Source organism: Pantherophis guttatus, chromosome 1, assembly GCF_059756535.1.
Source record: "Pantherophis guttatus breed Tessera chromosome 1, ASM5975653v1, whole genome shotgun sequence".
NCBI classification, from domain to species: domain Eukaryota; kingdom Metazoa; phylum Chordata; class Lepidosauria; order Squamata; family Colubridae; genus Pantherophis; species Pantherophis guttatus.
Window position 1 is genome coordinate 10,049,132 of NC_142063.1, and position 19,211 is coordinate 10,068,342.

At 46.9% G+C, this 19,211-nt stretch overlaps 2 protein-coding genes across 4 annotated transcripts in view; one reads left to right on the forward strand and one right to left on the reverse strand.

The window, feature by feature from the left end:
* The window catches only part of SHD (Src homology 2 domain containing transforming protein D), a 65,451-nt gene extending 46,773 nt beyond the window's left edge, over positions 1-18,678 (reverse strand). The window contains exons 1-2 of one of the 3 annotated variants that reach the window (XM_087893635.1): positions 17,957-18,678; positions 12,954-13,447 (exon numbers count right to left, since the gene is read on the reverse strand). In XM_087893635.1, coding sequence (XP_087749761.1) covers positions 12,954-13,283 — 330 coding nt within the window. In that variant the 5' untranslated portion in view covers positions 13,284-13,447; positions 17,957-18,678. Of the gene's footprint in view, positions 1-12,953; positions 13,448-14,289; positions 14,367-16,882; positions 17,859-17,956 lie in introns of those variants that run through there. The other 2 variants (XM_087893637.1, XM_087893640.1) reach the window with 2 other exon arrangements.
* LOC148116325 (uncharacterized) lies at positions 2,753-8,513 on the forward strand. The gene is made up of 4 exons (XM_087893643.1): positions 2,753-2,874; positions 7,067-7,140; positions 7,289-7,494; positions 8,425-8,513. The coding sequence occupies exons 1-4, from the start codon at positions 2,808-2,810 to the stop codon at positions 8,474-8,476; spliced, it is 399 nt and encodes a 132-aa protein (XP_087749769.1). The 5' UTR covers positions 2,753-2,807; the 3' UTR covers positions 8,477-8,513.
* Positions 18,679-19,211: the final 533 nt, after the last annotated feature.

The following is a 19,211-nucleotide window of genomic DNA, read 5'->3' on the forward strand; positions in this document are numbered from 1 at the left end:
GTTCTTCATATCTTTTAGTTTCCAGTCCCCTCATCATCCTGGTTGCTCTTCTCTGCACTTTTTCTAGAGTCTCAATGTCCTTTTTATAGTGGGGTGACCAAAACTGGATGCAGTACTCTAGGTGTGATCTTACTAAGGCTTTACAGAGTAGTATTAGTACCTCCCTTGATCTTGATGGTATCCTTCTGTTAATGCAATTTAGGATTGAGTTGGCTTTTTTGGCTGCTGCACAAATTGCTGGCTCCTATTTAGCTGGTTGTCCATTAAGATTCCAAGATCCCTCTCAGAGTCACTGCTATTAAGCCTGGTATCTCCCAGTCTGTATGTGTACCAGTGGTGGGTTTAAAATTTTTTTACTACCGGTTCTGTGGGCGTGCCTTGGTGGGCGTGGCGTGCCTTGGTGGGCGTGGCTTGGTGGGTGTGGCAGGGGAAGTATACTGTAAAATCTCCATTTCCTCCCAATCAGCTGGGACTTGGGAGGCAGAGAATAGATGGGGGTGAGGCCAGTCAGAATTTTTACTACCGGTTCGCCAGAACTGGTCAGAACCTGCTGAACCCCACCTCTGGTGCACACACACACACACACACACACACACACACACACACACGCCTCAGATTGCAAGACCACAACCCCACTCTCCTTGATTTTGACACACCCAATAAAGGTGGTTTGTACTGGTTCGTGCGAACCGGTAGCGGAAATCGTGGGTAGGCGTGGCAGGGGAAGGATACTGTAAAATCTCCATTCCTTCCCCACTCCAGGGGAAGGTTACTGCAAAATCCCCATTTCCTCCCAATCAGCTGGGACTTGGGAGGCAGAGAATAGATGGGGGGCGGGGCCAGTCAGAATTTTTACTACCAGTTCTCCGAATGACTCAAAATTTCCGCTACCAGTTCGCCAGAACTGATCAGAACCTGCTGAAACCCACCTCTGATGTGTACTGATGAAAAATGAGGCTTCAAGACCTCTTGAGGGCAGGTCTCTTTGGACATAAGTGCTCCCAAAGAATACAAAATAACAGAACAATAGGTTTGGAAGGGACCTCGGAGGTCTTCTAGTCCAACCCCTTCTCGTTTCCGTCCTTAGAAGGGACAAAACGCGAAGCGTGAAGACTGTGGAACTGCCTCTCCTTGACTCCCAAAAATCTCAAAGCAGAACCATTTAATCAGCTGCAGATTTGGCACAAAGGCATGCGCAAAAGGCCCTTTGAACAAGCCCCTTTGAACCCCTGGATCAAAGCGGAGCCTATTTGAAAGGGAACAATGCTCCCGATTTGCCTTTCATATGGACTGGGCTCTTTAATCAATCTTTTGCACGGTCCCTTTGAAATGCACCAGGAGATCTCTTTAAACTGAACATCTGTGCATGGAACTGTTAAACTAAGTGACAGATTTCTGGGCTTGTTTTTTTTTAAATCATGATTGTGTTTGGGGGGGGAGGAGAGAGAGTGTGTAGGTAGCTCCTAATCTTACATGGATCCCTACTGGGGGTTGCCTTAGTCCCTGCCCGACCCCCCCCCAAAACAGGAAGCAGGGAATTGCAAGGGAAGCAGTGTGAATAAAATTGAACTGTGATCTCGCTTGCAAAGTGTGACATTCTAGGTCAAGCATCAGCTCCCATCTGTGCAAAAAGAGGCAGAGAGAGAGAGAAGGGGGGAGGGGAAGGGAAAAGAAAGAGAAGGGAAGAAGCAAAAGGGAACAGGGAAGAAAGAAGGAAGGGAAGGGGAGGGAAAGAAAGGAAAGGAAAGGAAAGGAAAGGAAAGGAAAGGAAAGGAAAGGAAAGGAAAGGAAAGGAAAGGAAAGGAAAGGAAAGGAAAGGAAAGGAAGAAGGGAGTGAAAGAAAGGAAAGGAGGGAGGGAAGGAAGGGAAAGAAAAAACAAAAGGAAAGAAAGAGGGAAGAGAAAGGAAAGGAAAGGAAGAAGGGAGGGAAGGAGGAAGGAAAGGAAGAAGGGAGGGAAGGGAAGGAGGAAGGAAAGGAAGAAGGGAGGGAAGGGAAGGAGGAAGAGAAGGGAAAGAGGGAAAGGAAAGGAAGAAGGGAAGGGAAGGAAGAAAAAAGGAAAGGAAAGAGAAAGAAGGAAGGGAAAGGAAAGGAAAGGAAAGGAAAGGAAAGGAAAGGAAGAAGGGAGGGAAGGGAAGGGAAGGAAAGGAAGAACGGAGGAAAAGAAAGGAAAGGAGGGAGGGAAGGAAGGAAGGGAAAGAAAAAACAAAAGGAAAGAAAGAGGGAAGAGAAAGGAAAGGGAAGGGAAGGAAAGGAAGAAGGGAGGGAAGGTGGAAGGAAAGGAAGAAGGGAGGGAAGGGAAAGAGGAAGAGAAGGGAAAGAGGGAAAGGAAAGGAAGAAGGGAAGGGAAGGAAGAAAAAAGGAAAGGAAAGAGAAAGAGGGAAGGGAAAGGAAAGGGAAGGAAGAAGGGAGGGAAGGGGAGGGAAGGAGGAAGGAAAGGAAGAAGGGAGGAAAGGGAAGGGAAGGGAAGGAGGAAGAGAAGGGAAAGAGGGAAAGGAAAGGAAGAAGGGAAGGGAAGGGAAGGAAGGAAAAAAGGAAAGGAAAGGAAAGCGGTGTGAGAAATCCCTTCAGGGCAATTAACACTTCTCCAAACAGCCCAGCACTTTCAAAAACACCTCCGTGTCAAAACATGTCCAAGGCAGGAAGAGAGAAAAGAGAATCGGTGTTCCCTTTTGTGCACACACATAAGCATCCATGAGATTGTGTGTGTGTGTTACAAGGAATGGTGGATCAGGCCCAATAAAGAGACTTGAGTCATCAGGTAAAATATATCTCCTTTTATTTGTAGGTTCATCACATCATCTCTGGAATGCATCAGGAACAACTGGAACATGGAGTAGTGTGCCCACCTTTTATACCTGTGGGCGGGGATTCAGGTAAGGCGGGGTCTGTGGGAGGAGCTGACCAGGTAGGGTTCTGAGTTAACCCCTGCACTACTGCGCTATAGCTGATCCCTGGCACGGGCAGAGCATTTATGCCTGACAAATCCCCCTCTAAATGCCTGACCCGTGTCTGTAGGCCTGACTGACTGGTTGGTACCCTGGGGTGGATCTTGAGCTTAGAAACTAAGTGTGAGTGTTGCTTGCCCTGTAGTGGTTTTGTGAGTATGTCTGCGGTCTGTTCTTCTGTGTCGCAGTGTATGGCCTTTATGAAACCAATTCTGGAGAGCTGTCTAACGTGTTTGTATTTTATGTCTATGTGCCTTGACCTTTGCCCTACAGCGTCGGACATGGATATCTCTATGGCGGCTTTGTTATCTTCGTAGATATTTATTGGGTAAGCTGGTTCTCTCCACACGCTGGCGAGTAGGTCGTCGAGCCAGATGAGATTGTTGGCGGCTTTGGAAAGGCATATATATTCAGCTTCAGTAGTCGAGGTTGCCACCAAGATTTGTTTGCCTGTGTACCAATGCACCGGACAGTTATTTAAGTAGAATATGTACCCAGATGTGCTTTTGCGGCCTTTGGCGTCTCCGGCCCAGTCAGCATCAGCGTAGCATGAGAGGATGGGTTCTTCGGATTTCTCAGGCTCTAGGGTTAAGCATGCATTGGCACTCTGTTTCAGGTATCTTAGCACCCTTTTTACTGCATCCCAGTGGTATGTGGTGGGTTTGCTCACGTGCCTGGATAGTAGATTGACGGATAGGGCAATGTCTGGTCTTGTCCAGTTAGCGATATACAGGAGGGAGCCTATGATAGACCTGTACAGCGTGTTATCTCCAAATTCGGGTGATTCATCATGCATGTTTTTTAGGAAGTCCGCCTGCATGGGTGAATCACATCCCTTGGCGTCTGCCATGTTGCACTTATGGAGTAACTCTTCTATTTTCTCTTTCTGTGACAGTTGGAAACCTTTTGGCGTCTGGTTGACTTGTACCCCCAGGTATCGGTTTATCCTCCCAAGGTACTTTAGGGTGAAGTGCTCGCTCAGCCTGCTGGCGAAGGTGTTGCGGTTGGCTTCGTGTTTGCTGATGTATAGAATGTCATCCACGTAAACTAGGATGTATTCTGGTGAGTCCCCCTCTTTCCTGGTGAAGAAACAGTTGTCAGCTATGGTCGCCGTGAATCCCATAGACTTCAGGGCCTCTACCAGGCATTCGTACCATCGTTTGCCTGATTGTTTTAGTCCATACAGGCTCTTATGAAGTAACCAGGTGTCCCCTCTGTTGGTTTCTTTGCTGTGGGGGGCTCTGATGTATATCTCTTTGTCTAGTTTGGCGTGCAGGTAGGCGGTCTGCACGTCGAACTGGTGCACCTCCAGCCCTAGTAAGGATGCAATGACCAAGGCACTTTTGACGCTCTCTGTTCTTACGGTGGGCGAATAGGTGTCTGTGTAGTCCTCCGGAAACCTTTGAGCAAACCCCTGGGCAACTAATCTTGCCTTGTATAGGCTTTGGCCCCCCTCTAAGTTTTTGACTTTGAATATCCACCGGGTGCCTATTGTGTTCTTGCCCTCTGGGACTTTGGTGGGGGTGTATACCTCCAGTTTCCTCAGGCTGTCCAGTTCTTTGGCCATGGCTAACTCCCACTTTGCCCTCTCCCCCTGGGGTAGTCTCAGTACCTCTTCGTAGGAGTTTGGCGTAATGTGGTTTGTGTGCACGTGCATCACGTAATCATTCAACCTTTTTGGCAGCTGGTTTCTGGTTGACCTGACAGGCCTGGTTGCTGCCTGCTCAGTGTCATGCAGATATCTGGCCTCTCTTTGTGTCAGTGATTCGACACTTATCTTGGGATGATTCTCTTTCCATCCCTCAACCTTGATGCCTTGGAGGTCGGGCTTGGGCCTGCTCCCTTTCTGTCTATTTGCTGTCTCGTTTTTGATTTGGGTTTGCTCGATGGGACTATCCTCCCGCTCGGTGGGTACCTCGTTTAGGTGCAACCTGGACCAGTTGGCTTGCTCATGGAATGCCGCTGTTCTGGAGATCACAAACCTATTATTACTGTCCACAAACCTGAAGCCTTTGGTTCCTGGCTCGTATCCCATAAACCTGAGCCTTCTGGACACCTTATCCCCTTTCCTGCGTAACTGCTTGGGTATGTGGACGTCAGCCGTTACACCGAACACATGCAGGTGTGCTATCTGTGGCTTCTTGTTATACATGACCTCGTAGGGTGTTTTGTTTATCACACTGGACCATGTTCTATTTAATGTATAGTTAGAGTAGACCAGGGCTTCAGACCAGAAGTGTTGGCCAATGCCCGCGTCCTCTAGGGCGCACCTGACCATCGTTTGCAGCGTGGAGTTCCGTCGTTCCGCGACCCCGTTCTGAAAGGCGGAAAACAGGGACGACGTAAAGTGAATCACGCCTTTGGACCTGAGCCAATGTGAGAAGTCCTTAGATAAAAACTCAGACCCTCTGTCGGTCATGATCTGTTTGATCTGTTTGTTGTTTTGGGTTTCTACCCTTTTATAAAACTCTTTGAATTTTTGGAAGGCTTCATCCTTTTTTCTTAAGGTGTAGACGAAGCCATATCGACTATGGTCATCCACTATGGTGAGGAAGTACCTTTTTTTGTAATTTATGGATGGCCTTAGGGGCCCTACCAGGTCCATGTGTACTAAGTCGAATATTTGTTTGGCGGCGCGTAACGACTTCTTGGGTCTGGGTTTTACTTTTAGTTTTGAACACTTGCACACCGAGCACTCGAGGTAGTTTTCACAGTTTTTTATTATGGCACCCTCGGTACAATTTGCCATTTTTTGTATCACGGGAAAACTGGCGTGTCCAAGCTTGCGATGCAGAAGGTGGGCACAGTTGTCATGCATTGGTTTGCCTATTGAGGGTCTCTTTTGGGTGTGTTTGTTGTGCTGTGTTTCTGGTGTCGTGTTATCGTCGTTATCTACCTCTCCCCCACCTATCTGCTCACCTTCAGTCTTGCTTTGGTCAGTGTCTTCTGTGTTCTCTGAACTGGTGTTTATGCTGTGGGCGTAATCCTCATAGAAATTTATGTAGGGTAACCCTTGGTTAATGGTTACTCTCCCTATGTCCTTCCTGTTCTTGCTAACCTTCACATTGCCTTTTGTGAATATCATCTCAACCCCTGATTCCCTGCTGAGCTTTACTGCGGCCAGGATGTTGTGGGGTATTTCCGGGACTAGTAGTACCCCCTCTATTTTCCCTACGCCTGGTAACGTGATTGTCCCCTTGCCTGTTACTCTGACCTGGTTTTGATCAGCAACTTTGATAGAAAAATCCTCTCTCTTGAATGATGAGAGTAATTTCTGATTGTATGTGGTGTGGTTGGAAGCCCCCGAGTCTAGGAGCCAAGAGCTGGTGTCTTTGTCTTGATGTGTGGTGTGTGTGTGCTCCCCTATCCCATATAGGGACCCTGTCCTGCTGTCGCGTGAGCTGTCCCTGTTTCCCTTCCTATCCCTGGGGATGGGTGAGTCTCTACGCCTATACCTTTCATCGGATGTGTGCCTTTCTGTTTGCCTGTACTTATGCTCTGGCCTGCCTCTTTCCCTATAGTTCTTGGGGCAGTCCCTTTTGATGTGTCCCTTTGACCCGCAGATGTAGCACTCGGGTGTGTTGTGTTGCTTCTCTTGGAAGGCTACCCTCTTCTCACTCTTGTGTTCTCTGGGAGGGCCGGGGCGGCTCCTCCTCAGATTGTCTTCTGCGATAAGCCTGTTGGATAGCCTCTCCACAGACAGCATCCCTAGGCTTACGGTGTCTAATTGTGTCAGGAAGTTATTCCATGAGTGGTCTAAAGAGTTGATTATCACACTCTTCATTATTTGGTCGGAAATAACTTCTCCCCTAAGGTGTAGCTCTGCCCTGGTACCGCTTAAGGACACTAGGTGCTCACTCATGGGGGTCCCTGGCTTAAGTCTGGCGGAAAAGAAGTCCTTAGAAATTTGTGTGGTGGTGGACACACTCTCACTATAAAACAATCCAAACATTTTCCCTATAATTTCGGACACTGTGAGGTTATGGCCAATACAGTGGTAAATTGTGGGGGAAATACTGGCAATTAAAAGGTAGAATGCCTTATGGTGCATGCAATCCAGCTCTAAAGTCCATGGTTTCTCAGGGGGGTCATTAATAAAATGTGACATGTTTTCTTTCAGAAACACCACCTGGAGCTGCTGTGACCACTCTAGGATATTGCCCCCATCCATCCTCAACTTGGGAAAGTCAACAGGTAAGTTCCCAGCACTAGTAGTAAAACTACTTACTGCTGGCTGCTGTCCATGGTTCCTTATGTCTCTATAGCAGCAGTAGGGCATGGGAACGCTTGCCGGCAGTTTAAAAGTCCCGCTTTGTAATTTTTTTCTTTTTTCTTCCTCTAGGCGGAAGAGCGCATGCGCGAAGTCCATTTCAGCTCCGCCGTCGCCGAGGAAGGACCTGTTCGTCGCGGCTCCGCTGTAGAGGCCTCTGCCGGTCGGGTAGGCCTCGGCCTCGGCCTTGGGGGTCCAGGTGTGTTCCGGAAGGTGTCGTTCAGCAGCTGCAGCTCCGGAATGAAGATCTCGGCGGTGCTGAGGATCCGGCGACGGTTGTAAGTAGCTGCCCCAATCCATGCGGTCCGGGGTGCGCGGCCTGGGCGATCGGGGGCGCGGTGTCCCTGGGGTGCGAAGGTGGGCTGGTGAATCATCGCGGGCGTCGGTGGCTCTCGGGTGGGTGCTCCGCTATCCCTCTCCTCGCCTTTCCTTCCGTTTTGGCCTCTCCGGCCTCTCCTTGGTGATTTTGAGGCCTGGGCCGAAGGCGGCGGCGAGGGTCTTCATGGCCCTATCTACTTGCCGCTCGCTGGGGGTGTACCAGGGGTCGGAGTCGGATTCGGTTCCCTCTCCCTGGTCACTTTCATCATTGTTTATGGTCCGGCATTTTTCGCGCGCCGGCCATTTTGAATTCTGTATGTTGATTGGTTGGGGGTCGGCCATCTTGTCCGACCACGTGGACAAAGATGGCCACCGTTTCAAATTTGGAGCGGGGCTTCGGGGCTCGGTGGCCGTTGGGGGTGCCCTTTTGGGCGATCCACTCACCGAGTCCAGCTCCTCGAGTTCGGAGTCCGAGCCCTCTTCGCTCCTTGCCACCTCGCGGTCGATTATGAAGCTCCGCAGGTCGGCAAGGAGGTTCTTGTCGCCGGCTCGTTCTTTCAGCAGCTGCAGGACGTCGAGTCGCAGCTTCTCTTCCTCTTGATCGTGGTGGTGGGCCCTTTTTCCTTTTTCGATCTCCCCCCTTTCTTCCGTTGCGGTGGTTTTGGGGGTGGTCGAGGTTCCTGCCTTCCCTGGCGAGTCCGATGGGTTGCTTTCCCGTTGCTTCGGAGGTGTCGCCATTCTGCAGGTAGGTATGGGTCCTTGTCTTGTGGCTTGGGATCTTTGGACCTTACCAACCATCCTCTGCTACCATTTTGTTACAAGGAATGGTGGATCAGGCCCAATAAAGAGACTTGAGTCATCAGGTAAAATATATCTCCTTTTATTTGTAGGTTCATCACATCATCTCTGGAATGCATCAGGAACAACTGGAACATGGAGTAGTGTGCCCACCTTTTATACCTGTGGGCGGGGATTCAGGTAAGGAGGGGTCTGTGGGAGGAGCTGACCAGGTAGGGTTCTGAGTTAACCCCTGCACTACTGCGCTATAGCTGATCCCTGGCACGGGCAGAGCATTTATGCCTGACAGTGTGTGTGAGAGAGAGAGTGTGAGTGAGTGTGTGTGTGTGAAAAATCAAGATGGCAGCCATATCTGTGTAAGTGAAGCCCATCCCCCTTTTTTTCCACAGCATCTTGATATTTTTTGTTCTGACACCCTCCAGGATTTGTCCCTCCTTAAGGACTTGTAACTTGTTGAAATGTTAAGTGGATCGACAGGACGGGACAGCGTTTGATTCACACAACCCGGGGAAACCTATCTTTATAGACTTGTTAGTCCATTCTGTGAGGCGCAAGCAACTATGTCAGTTTTCCTCAACAACTTTAAGAGGTGTGGACTTCAACTGCCAGAATCCCCCAGCTAGTGTCTTTTGGGGGATCCGTCATAACTTCGAACCAAGCAATCAGTCCTAAGTTGAGAACTACTTCTGCTGCTTTGATTTTAAAACCAGATATTTCTCCTACAGGTAGTCCTCGACTTACAACAGTTCGTTAAATGACTGTTTCAGCGGCACTGAAAAAATGTGACTTATGACCGTTTTTCACACTTACGACTGTTGCAGCCTTCCCATGGTCACGGGATCAAAATTCAGATGCTTGGCAACTGACTCACATTTATGACGGTTGCGGCGTCCCGGGGTCACGTGCGAGATCTGGTTGGAAGTCACATTTTCCGGTGCCGTTGTGTAACTTTGAATGGTCACTAAATGAGTGTACTACAGTTCCCAACAATCTCAGGCACCACAGAAACGGGGCGCAAGCCACGGAAAAGTCTAATCCGGTCTTTTTACCATTTCATACCCAGGAATATTTTATTTATGGAATTATTTATGAGTCCCCTTCCATTGCAAGCGGGGCCTCCATGGGGAGCAGACAAATTAAACCATGTTAAACAAGCTCATGAATAATATCATAAACATATTAGAATTACATAATTAATCAAAAATAGTATCATATTTATGAACCCTCCAATGGCACCTCTGCAGGGATATACTTTTAAAAGGGCAGGAGGGAAAATTGAGAATATAAAATGGAAACAGTTGGGGTCTCTTTGAAAAATGCTTTTTTTACCCCTGAGGGGCTAAACTCTCTCAAAACCCAATTCTGGCTACAGACACGTAGAAGCTCATTAAACGCACACAAGTCACCAGCCACATTAATTATGGGCAGTCTTCGACTTACGCCCATTCGTTTAGCGACTGTTCCAAGTTATGGCGACCCCGAAAAAGTCACTTACGACTGGTCCTCGCACTTACGACTGTCAAAATTAGGGCAACTGGCATGGATTTACGATGATTGCAGCGTCCTCGGGTTTTGTGACAATGAAAAATGTGGCCGACAACCGATCCTCGCACTTACGACCATAGCGGCATACCCATGGGTGACATGATCACAATTCAGACGCTTGGCAACTGGTTCGTATTTATGACGGTTGTAGTGTCAAGAGATCCCCACTTACAACCTTCCCAGCTGGCTTCTGACCAGCAGACAATTGCAGAAGTTGGATTCGTTTAACAACGGCATCACTCACTTAACAACTGCAGTGATTGGCTTAACCAACCAGTCATAAAAAAGATAATAAAAACTGAGGTGACTCAATTCCCAACGGGAATTGGGACCAATACTTCTGTTGCTAAGCACGACGGTTGTTAAGTGAATCAGGCCTGACATGATTGGCCCAAAGTCACCCAGCCAGTTTTCATGGCTAAGGCGGGACTAGAACTCACCATCTCCTGGTGATTGGTCCAAAGTCACCCAGCCAGCTTTCATATCTAAGGCAGGACTAGAACTCACTGTCTCCTGGTGATTGGCCCAAAATCACCCAGCCAGCTTTCATACCTAAGGCGGGACTGGAACTCACCATCTCCTGGTGATTGGCCCAAAATCACCCAGCCTAAGGCGGAACTAAAACTCACCGTCTCCTGATTTCTAATCTGGCGCCTGGTTCACTAGACGAAATATTATCATAGTAGCTACTCCATTTTGCTTTCTACTCTCTACCGCCACTGTTCCAGGTTTAATGAGGACTAGTCCCACAAACAAGCCCATCAACAGCACTTCCGAAGCCTTGCTTCCTTTCCCTCTACCGGCACAGACAAACCACTTGACACCTGAGTGTCAAAAGCGCATGATTGATGTGGGAAAGGCGGCCACCGATCAAAACGGCAGCGACAGATCTAGTCAAAGCACTTCAGGCAGAGTGTTGTTGCTGGTTTTATTATTTCCTTATTTTTTAAAAAATGGTTTATGTTTTCAGTAACATCCATCACATGATCTGCTGCCTCATCGATTTGATTTTTAGAGCGGTGCCTCCTGGAGTTCAAATTTTTCGGTATCTTTCTGCTTTTCAGATAAGATATAACCAGTGGTAGGATTCAAATAATTTAACAACCGGTTCTCTGCCCTAATGACCAGCTGGGTAGGCGTGGCTCCGTGGTCATGTGACCTTGTGGGCATTGTCAACTCAACGTCACTCAGGTCGATGGACGCTTCGCCTTAGCTGTTACAATGTAACAAGGGTTAACCAGAGAGGCAGTTTCTATAAGCAGGGCAATAAAGATTAGGCTAGAAACGACACCAGAACATTTCCTTCCTGCCTTCCTTACAGGATTAGCCCCGTACACCGATTCTCCAAACTGCTTAGAAAGTTAACAACCGGCTCTCCTGAATAGGTGCGAACTGGCTGAATCCCACCACTGGATATAACCTTTATGGTCGCTTTTCTTCTGCGAACACGCCGGCACCAGGGGTGGGATTCAGCCGGTTCGAACTGGTTCAGGCGAATCGATAGTGGTGACCTGCCCACCTGCCCCGGCGTTATGCCGTCCTATTAAACTGTGTTTTTTTTAAGCCATATGCATGCATGCAAGCCAGGCGTGGGTTCTACTTACTTTTACTACTGGTTCGCAATGGGGCCGTATGCGCGAGCAAGCGAAGCGAGCGCACATGTGCGCAGAAGCATTTTGATGACATCATGGGCAGTGGGTGGAGCCTCCCGTCGGTTTTACTACCGGTTCTATAGAACCGGTGCGAACCGGGGGAAACCCACCACTGATGCAAGCGCTGACGAAAGCAAAACGCATGCTCGCTCACATTTTCGGTGCTGGGGCGAACCGGTTGTTAAATTATGTGAAGCCCATCACTGACCAGCATCCATTAAAAACTCATTTTGTGAGTCCTTTCTCAAAAGTTATTCTGAAAAAATCAGGAAGAAATTTGACACCTGAGGAAACGGGGAGAGAAAAATGCCAAATCTGGTTGCCAAATGTTTCCTTCTGGGGTTGCAGGAAGTCCTCGGCTTAAGAACCATTCGTTTAGTGACCGTTCAAAGTGACAACAGCACTGAAAAAAGGGACTTATGACCGATTTTCACATGTAACGACCATTGTAGCATCCCCATGCTCACGTGCTTGATATTTGGATGGTTGGCAGCTGACTCGTATTTATGATGGTTACAGAGTCCTGTGGTCATGTGATCCCCTTTTGCGACCTTCTGACAAGAGTCACTTAACAACCGCATTACTAACTTAACAACTGTAGCGATTCACTCAACAACTGTGGCAAGGAAGGTCGTAAAATGGAGAAAAACTCACTTAACAACCGTCTCGCATAGTAGCAGAAATTTAGGGCTCATTTGTGGTCGTAAGTTGAGGAGTACCTGTATTTTTCTCTAGAGTAGAAAATTTCCCTGTTTTTTTTTCTGTTCCCCACCTTACAGGTAGTCCTCGACTTACAACATTTCATTTAGTGACCCTTCAAAGTTACAATATCACTGAAAAAAGTGAGTTAAGAACATTTTTCACACTTACGACCATTGCAGCATCCCCCTGGTCACGTGATCAAAATTCAGACACTTGGCAACTGACTCACATTTATGACGGTTGCGGCATCCCTGGGTCACCTGATTCACTTTTGCGACCTCCTGACACGGCAGAGTTCATGGGGAAGCCAGATTCACTTAACAACCGTGTTACTCATTTAACAATGGCCCTGATTCGCTTAACAACCACGGCAAGAAAAGTCGTACAATGGGGCAAAACTCGCTTAGCAGATTTCTCACTTAACAACATACATGCTGGGCTCAATTGCAGTCGTAAATCGAGGACTACCCGTACATCACAATTTCAACTTTTGACACAGAAACTTTTTCGGGAGTGACATGGAAAATGCCACTCCACCATGACTGCCAACCCTTCGCCACTAAAAAAAATCAACTCACAAATACCTCCAGAGAGATGTCAAATTCTCAAGCTCCCTGAAAATAAAGCGGAAAACCAGAAGCCTCTTCTCCACCCCATCCCACCCCACCCGGGGGACGAAACTGTCCCAGGACGCACAAGAGGGACTAGAAACCGCATTTTACCTGATCTGACGGGACGACAGAGTCCTCGCCCGCTGTGGCAAGGAGGGCCTTGCTCCGGTTAAGATCGGAGGCGTCCACTTTGATGAGACGGTGTTTGGGCGACCCGTATTTCCCTTCCAAATTGCCGCTGCAGCCGCCCCCCTTATTCGGCGAGCCTCCCGGATCCGGATCGGTTTTGCCGTCTCCGTCTTCGTAGGGATCCTCAAAATCTAAACTTTTCTGGGCCCGATAGGCCTTTAAGATGTCGCTCTCGGTGTAATCTGGCTTGGGGGGCTGCGGGGGAGACCTCCTGCTCCCAAAACTGAGGTAATCCTTAAACCATTTGGCCATGGTTTATCCGAGGTCGGTGGCGGCCAGCACCCCCACCCGCCAAAAAAATTCCTGCGAGACAAACAAGCCAACTAGGAACAGAACAAGATCTTCAAATTCTCGCTTAAGATCATCCGTGTGAATCGGGATTGGTAATCCGGATTAGCTGCTATACATCACTGCTCCTGATGTGAAGAAGGAAAGGGAAGCGGAGTGGTTATTTCCCCCTGTACTGGTAGTCTTCGATTTACAACCATTCGTTTAGTGATCGTTCAAAGTTATAACGGCACTGAAAAAAGTGATTTAGGACCATTTCCCTTTTTTTCTGTCTGTGTGTGTCTCTCTCTCTTTGTCTCTCACTTTCTCACTAACTTTCTCTTTTTCTCAGTCACTTTTTCTTTCTTTCACTCTCTCTTTTTCTCTGTTTCTCTCTTTATGTGTTTCTGTCTCTTTTTCTCTCCATCCATCCATTACTTACTCCATCCATCCATCTTTATCTCTCTATTATCCATCCATCCATCCATCCATCCATCCATCCAATTACTTCATCCATCCAGATGGAAGAAAGATTTTCAACTATAAAATGTGGACTTCAACTAATATAGATCTCTCTTTCTCTCTCTCTTTCTCCCTCTCTCTTTCTCTCTCTTTCACATTCTCCACCCTTCTCTCTCTCACTTTCTCCCCCTCTCTTTCTTTCTCTCACTTACTCTCTTTCTTTCTCTCTTTTTCTCTTTCTCCCTCTCTTTCTCTTTCTGCTTCTTTCTCTGTGTTTCTCTCTCTCTCTCTCTCTCTCTTTCATTACTTACTCCATCCATCCATCTCTATCTATCTATTATCTACCCATCCCTCAATCCATCCAATTACTCCATCCATCCAGATGGGAGAGAGATTTTCAACTATAAAATGTGAACTTCAACTAATATAGATTTAACTGTACAGATAGTTCTCGATTTACAACCATTTGTTTAGTGGCCAAAGTTACAATGGCACTGAAAACAGTGATATGTCCATTTTTCACACTTACGCCCATTGCAGCATCCCTATGGTTGCGTGATCAAAATTCAGATGCTTGGCAACTGACTCGTACTTGTGACAGTCACAGTGTCCCGAGGTCACGCGATTCCCTTTTGCGACCTTCCAACAAACAAAGTCAGATTCACTTAACAACGACGTGACTAATTTAACAACTACAGTGATTCACTTAACAACCGCTGTGGGAAAGGTTGTAAAATGGGGCAAGCATCACTTAATGACTGTCTTGCTTAGCAATGGAAATTTTGGGCTCAGTTGTGGTCGTAAGTGGAGGACTACCTTTAATATTGCTGGGATTGTACAATGTGTTTTTTTTTTTTCTCCAGTAACCTAAGCTTACATTTCATGGAATAAATTGCTCATATTTGGCAGAGAGGAATCTCATATTGCTGAAAAAAATGTGATTTAAGCCAAACTTGAATTTAGGCAAGCTATCAATTTTGCCCTTCTTTGACTGCTCCAGTCTTCAGAATAAAATAATAACTTTCGCCCTACCTTCCTAGACAGTTGTATGGAATATTGCCATAAAGTACGGTGGCCCATTTAGGCACTGGGGAGTTATTGTTACGGAGAGAACATGGATGGAAAATATATATCTCAGACCAGGGGTGGGTTCTAAAAATTTTTACTACCAGTTCTGTGGGCGTGGCTTATTTTGTGGGCGTGGCTTGGTGGGGGGGTAATATGACTGGGTGGGCTTGGCCAACTTTTTTTTTTTTTTACTTTTAAAAGCATTTTTTCTACAACCTTAAGAGGTTGCAGAAAACAATGCTTTGAAAAGCCTCTGCCGATCAGGCAACTCAACTGGGATCCTCAGAGGCTTTTCAAAGCATTTTTTTTAACCACCTCTTCGGCTGAAGAGGTTGTAGAAAAAATGCTTTGAAAAGCCTCTGACGATCCCAGCTGTGCCGCGGGATCATCAGAGGCTTTTTTTTTTTTACTTTTAAAAGCATTTTTTCGGCTGAAGAGGTTGCAGAAAAAATGCTTTTAAAGGTTTAAAAAAAAAAAAAGCCTCTGATGAGGTGGGTGGGGTAAGCGAGCGGCGACCGGGCCGGGGACCGGTTTGGGGGCATGGCCAGCCAATGTTATTACCGGTTCTCGGAACTACTACAAATTTTTACTACCAGTTCTTGCGAACCAGGAGCAATCCACCACTGTCTCAGATTAATAAGCAAGCCTGGATAAAGATTTATGAGGGGATTTTTTTTTTTCCTGCAAACTTTTACAGAATAATACACAAAACCAGATTTTACTGTAAACTGGCCAGACATATCCAGTTTTGGCAATGTCGGCCTGCAAATATTGCGAGGCAATCGTTTTATATTTTATTTTATTTATCCAATCGATGCCACATCAAATCTTATAAGAGGAACTCTGGAGACTGCACCGAAAAAGGCATTTAGGATTTCAACGAATTCCAGAAAGCTGCTTTCTCAAATGTGTGGCCTACCTCGCTGGGTTGTTGTTAAGCATATCAATAAACCATTTCGGTTGTATCTCATAAGAGAAGGACCAGGGGAGACACGATAGCAGTCTTTTAATATCTCAGGGGCTGCCACACAGAAGAGGGAGTCAAGCTATTCTCCAAAGCACCTGAAGGCAGGACAAGAAGCAACGGATGGAAACTCATTAAGGAGAGAAGCAGTCTAGAACTAAGGAGGAATTTCCTAACACTGAAGACAATTAACCAGTGGAACTCCTTGCCACCAGAAGTTGTGAATGCTCCAACACTGGGAGCTTTTAAGAAGAGACTGGACAGCCACTTGTCTGAAATGGTATAAGGTTTCTTGCCTAAGCAGGGGGTTGGACTAGAAGACCTCCAAGGTCCCTTCCAACTCTGTTATTCTCTATTCTGTATTCTATTATTGTGTTGATTCCTCCAACATAAATTATCTTTAGACTGGGCATTCTCTGATGATTCAGTCTAACAAAGGGCAGTTACTGTTTTTGTTTTTGTTCTTGTTATTATTATTATTATTAATTTAATCTTCAATTTGATTGACAGTCTGGGATTGGTAAAAACTTAACAGTTCAAGTCCTAACCAAGGACCTAACAGCTGTTAAGATAATGTCGGAGTACGTAGGCAGTTCTGAATAGGGTGGGTTGTTTTTGTTTTTTTTTTGTAAATGTGGGATATTATATTGTTATTGTTATTATAGTTATTATTATTGCTATCTTTATTATCACCAATAATAATTAAAAGCCTGCCTTGGCTTGTCTCATTCATAGTGTTTCTTTCCCATGGAAAGAAACATTAGGCATTATTCTAATGTTCTAATTATTTTAGACGTTATTCTATCCTAAATGGCAGAGATTAGGAGATAAACCTAAGCATTAAACAAATCCTTTATAATCTCACTGCTCCTATCTTTAACAAAATATTAAATTGCATTTTGGTAGCTTCTGTTTTTGGCTACGTTTCCCTCCTTCTCAGTTCCCCTTTAAAGGCTCTTAGGATTTTGGTAGAGTGGCGTTATTTACTTTCAAGCTTTCCTTGAAAATCCATCTGGCTAAGACAACAAAAGTTCAACACACAAATCTTAAGGGAGGGGAAAGCAGAATCTTCAAAAGATGCTATTCTTACCCAAACATCTACCTTGATGTCACCCTCCTGCTGAACTCAGCATGGCTCATATCACATTTGTTAAAAAAAAACAAAAAAACGTGAGGCTTGAAATCCAACCTAAGGACATAAAGACTGCTCACTCTTTTCAGTTTTGGGTCAAAAGATAATGTTGTCCTTCCCTGCCAATCCAACCTATCGCACCCCAAAAAGACCTTCCTTTTTTAAAAAATCAGTGCCAACCTTGCCAATGGTTTGTGTCAAAAAACGGAGAGAGAAAACACCATTTTTTTAAAAAAAAAAGCCATTTCAGAAAAGGAAAGGGAAGGGAAGAATGAAGGGAGGGGAAGAGTGAAGGGAAGGGAAAGGGAAGGGAAGGGAAGGGAAGGAAAGGAAAGGAAAGGAAGTAAATAAATAAATGAGTAAGGGATGGGAAGGGAAGGATAGGAAAGAGTGAAGGGTAGGGTAGGAAAAGAAAGGGAAGGAAAGGAAAGGAAAGGAAATAGATGAGGAAGGGATGGGAAGGGAAGGGAAGGATAGGAAAGAGTGAAGGGAAGGGAAGGAAAGGAAAGGAAAGGAAAGGAAAAGAAAGGAAAGGAAGTAAATAGATGAGGAAGGGATGGGAAGGGAAGGGAAGGATAGGAAAGAGTGAAGGGTAGGATAGGAAAAGAAAAGGAAGGGAAGGGAAGGAAAGGAAAGGAAAGGAAAGGAAAGGAAGTAAATAGATGAGGAAGGAATGGGAAGGGAAGGGAAGGATAGGAAAGAGTGAAGGGTAGGGTAGGGAAGGGAAGGGAAGGAAAATAGATGGGGAAGAGAAGGGAAGGGGAGGATAGGAAAGAGTGAAGGGTAGGGTAGGAAAAGAAAGGGAAGGGAAGGGAAGGAAGTAAATAGATGGGGAAGAAAAGGGAAGGGCAGGACAGGAAAAAGTGAAGGATAGGGTAGGAAAAGAAAGGAGAGGAAAGGAATGGAAAGGAAAAGAAAGGAAAGGAAAGGAAAGGAAAGAAACGAAAGGAAAGAAACGAAAGGAAAGAAGAAAAGAAAGGAAAATTTAGGCGGGAAGAGAAGGGAAGGCAGGGGAGAAAAAAATCCATTTACCGGCGTCTTCTGCCAGGATCCGAAGGAAATTCAGCCTCGGGAACCTCGGAGGATAAAATCGCGATTTAATCCAGAAAAGCGCAGCGCCCAGCCCGCCGTCCGCCGCTTTGCCCCCGAAGCCAGACTCCGCTGCTCATTTCCACCCCGCTTCTGACAAATCCTTCTCCGACTGCCGGGGTTTCTTCCTCCCCCCCCCCCCGCTCTCTCTCTCTCACCAGCCTTCCGCGATAGTTATAAAGTTCAGCCTTGGCCCTTCGGGGGGCTCTTTTGCAAAGAAACGATCCGCCAAGGGGCTTCAAAGGACAAGTCGCCCCCCCCCACCTTTTCTCTCCCCCCCTCCCCACTCTTTGTTTGCAACTGAGCGCTTGCTACAGTTTCGGGTTACATTTTTTTTAAATAAAATAAAATCAAAATATCGCAAAGGCTCCCTGCTCAGGGGTTGAGGCTGCCCGGAGGGGCTTCGGTTCATGGAAGGCAGAAATGAACCGGTGCAAAGCCCACCCCCCTCTCCTCCCCAACGCCCCCACCACCCACGAGTCTCTCTCCCCCCCTCCCCAAATAAATCAAGCTCAAAAGCCGCCCGACCTTGGCTGGCTTTTTCGAAAAGGGAGAGCCGCAAAACTGAAAGGGGAAAACTTTCACTGCCGGGAGGGGTGGGGTGGGGGGAAAGGGAGGGAGGTGTGCCCTTCTCTCCCCCCCTCCCCTCTTAATTTTGCTCCCCCTTCCCCTTCCAAATTTGAAAAAAACCAAAAAAAAAAAAAAACCCAAAACCGGGCTTCCTTTTGAAGGAAGGGTCCCCCCCACCCCCCCGCGGCTTTCCTGGACCCCTTCCTCCCGGTTTCGTTGCAAATCTCAGCACGGATCTTTTGCCAAAGAGGCGCCGTTTGCAAGCGCCCCCCCCCCCACCTCCACGCTCCTTGCGGGGAGAGAGAGAGAGAAGGAGAGAAGGAGAGAGAGAGAGAGAGAAAGGGAGAAAGGGAGAGGGAGGGACAGAGAGAGAGAAAGAGAGAGGGAGGGAGTAACAGAGAGGGGGGAGAGAGAGAAAGATAAAGAGAGAGGAAGGGAGGGACAGAAAGAGAGAGAAAGAGAGAGGGAGGGAGAGAAAGAGAAACAGAGAGAGGGCAGGAGAGAGAGAGAAAGAGAAAGGGAGAGAGAAAGAGAAAGGGAGCGAGAAAGAGTGAGAAAGAAAGAGGGGAGAGAGAAAGAGAGAGAAAGAAAGAAAGAGGGAAGGAGGGGGAGAGAGAGAAAGAAAGAG

Excerpts from the sequence above, each read along its gene's own strand:
- LOC148116325 (XM_087893643.1), top strand. The coding sequence starts at position 2,808 with ATGCATCAGGAACAACTGGAACATGGAGTAGTGTGCCCACCTTTTATA. Across the intron at positions 7,141-7,288 it reads CAACTTGGGAAAGTCAACAG|GCGGAAGAGCGCATGCGCGA; the intron begins GTAAGTTCCCAG and ends TTCTTCCTCTAG. Across the intron at positions 7,495-8,424 it reads CTGAGGATCCGGCGACGGTT|GTTCATCACATCATCTCTGG; the intron begins GTAAGTAGCTGC and ends TTTTATTTGTAG.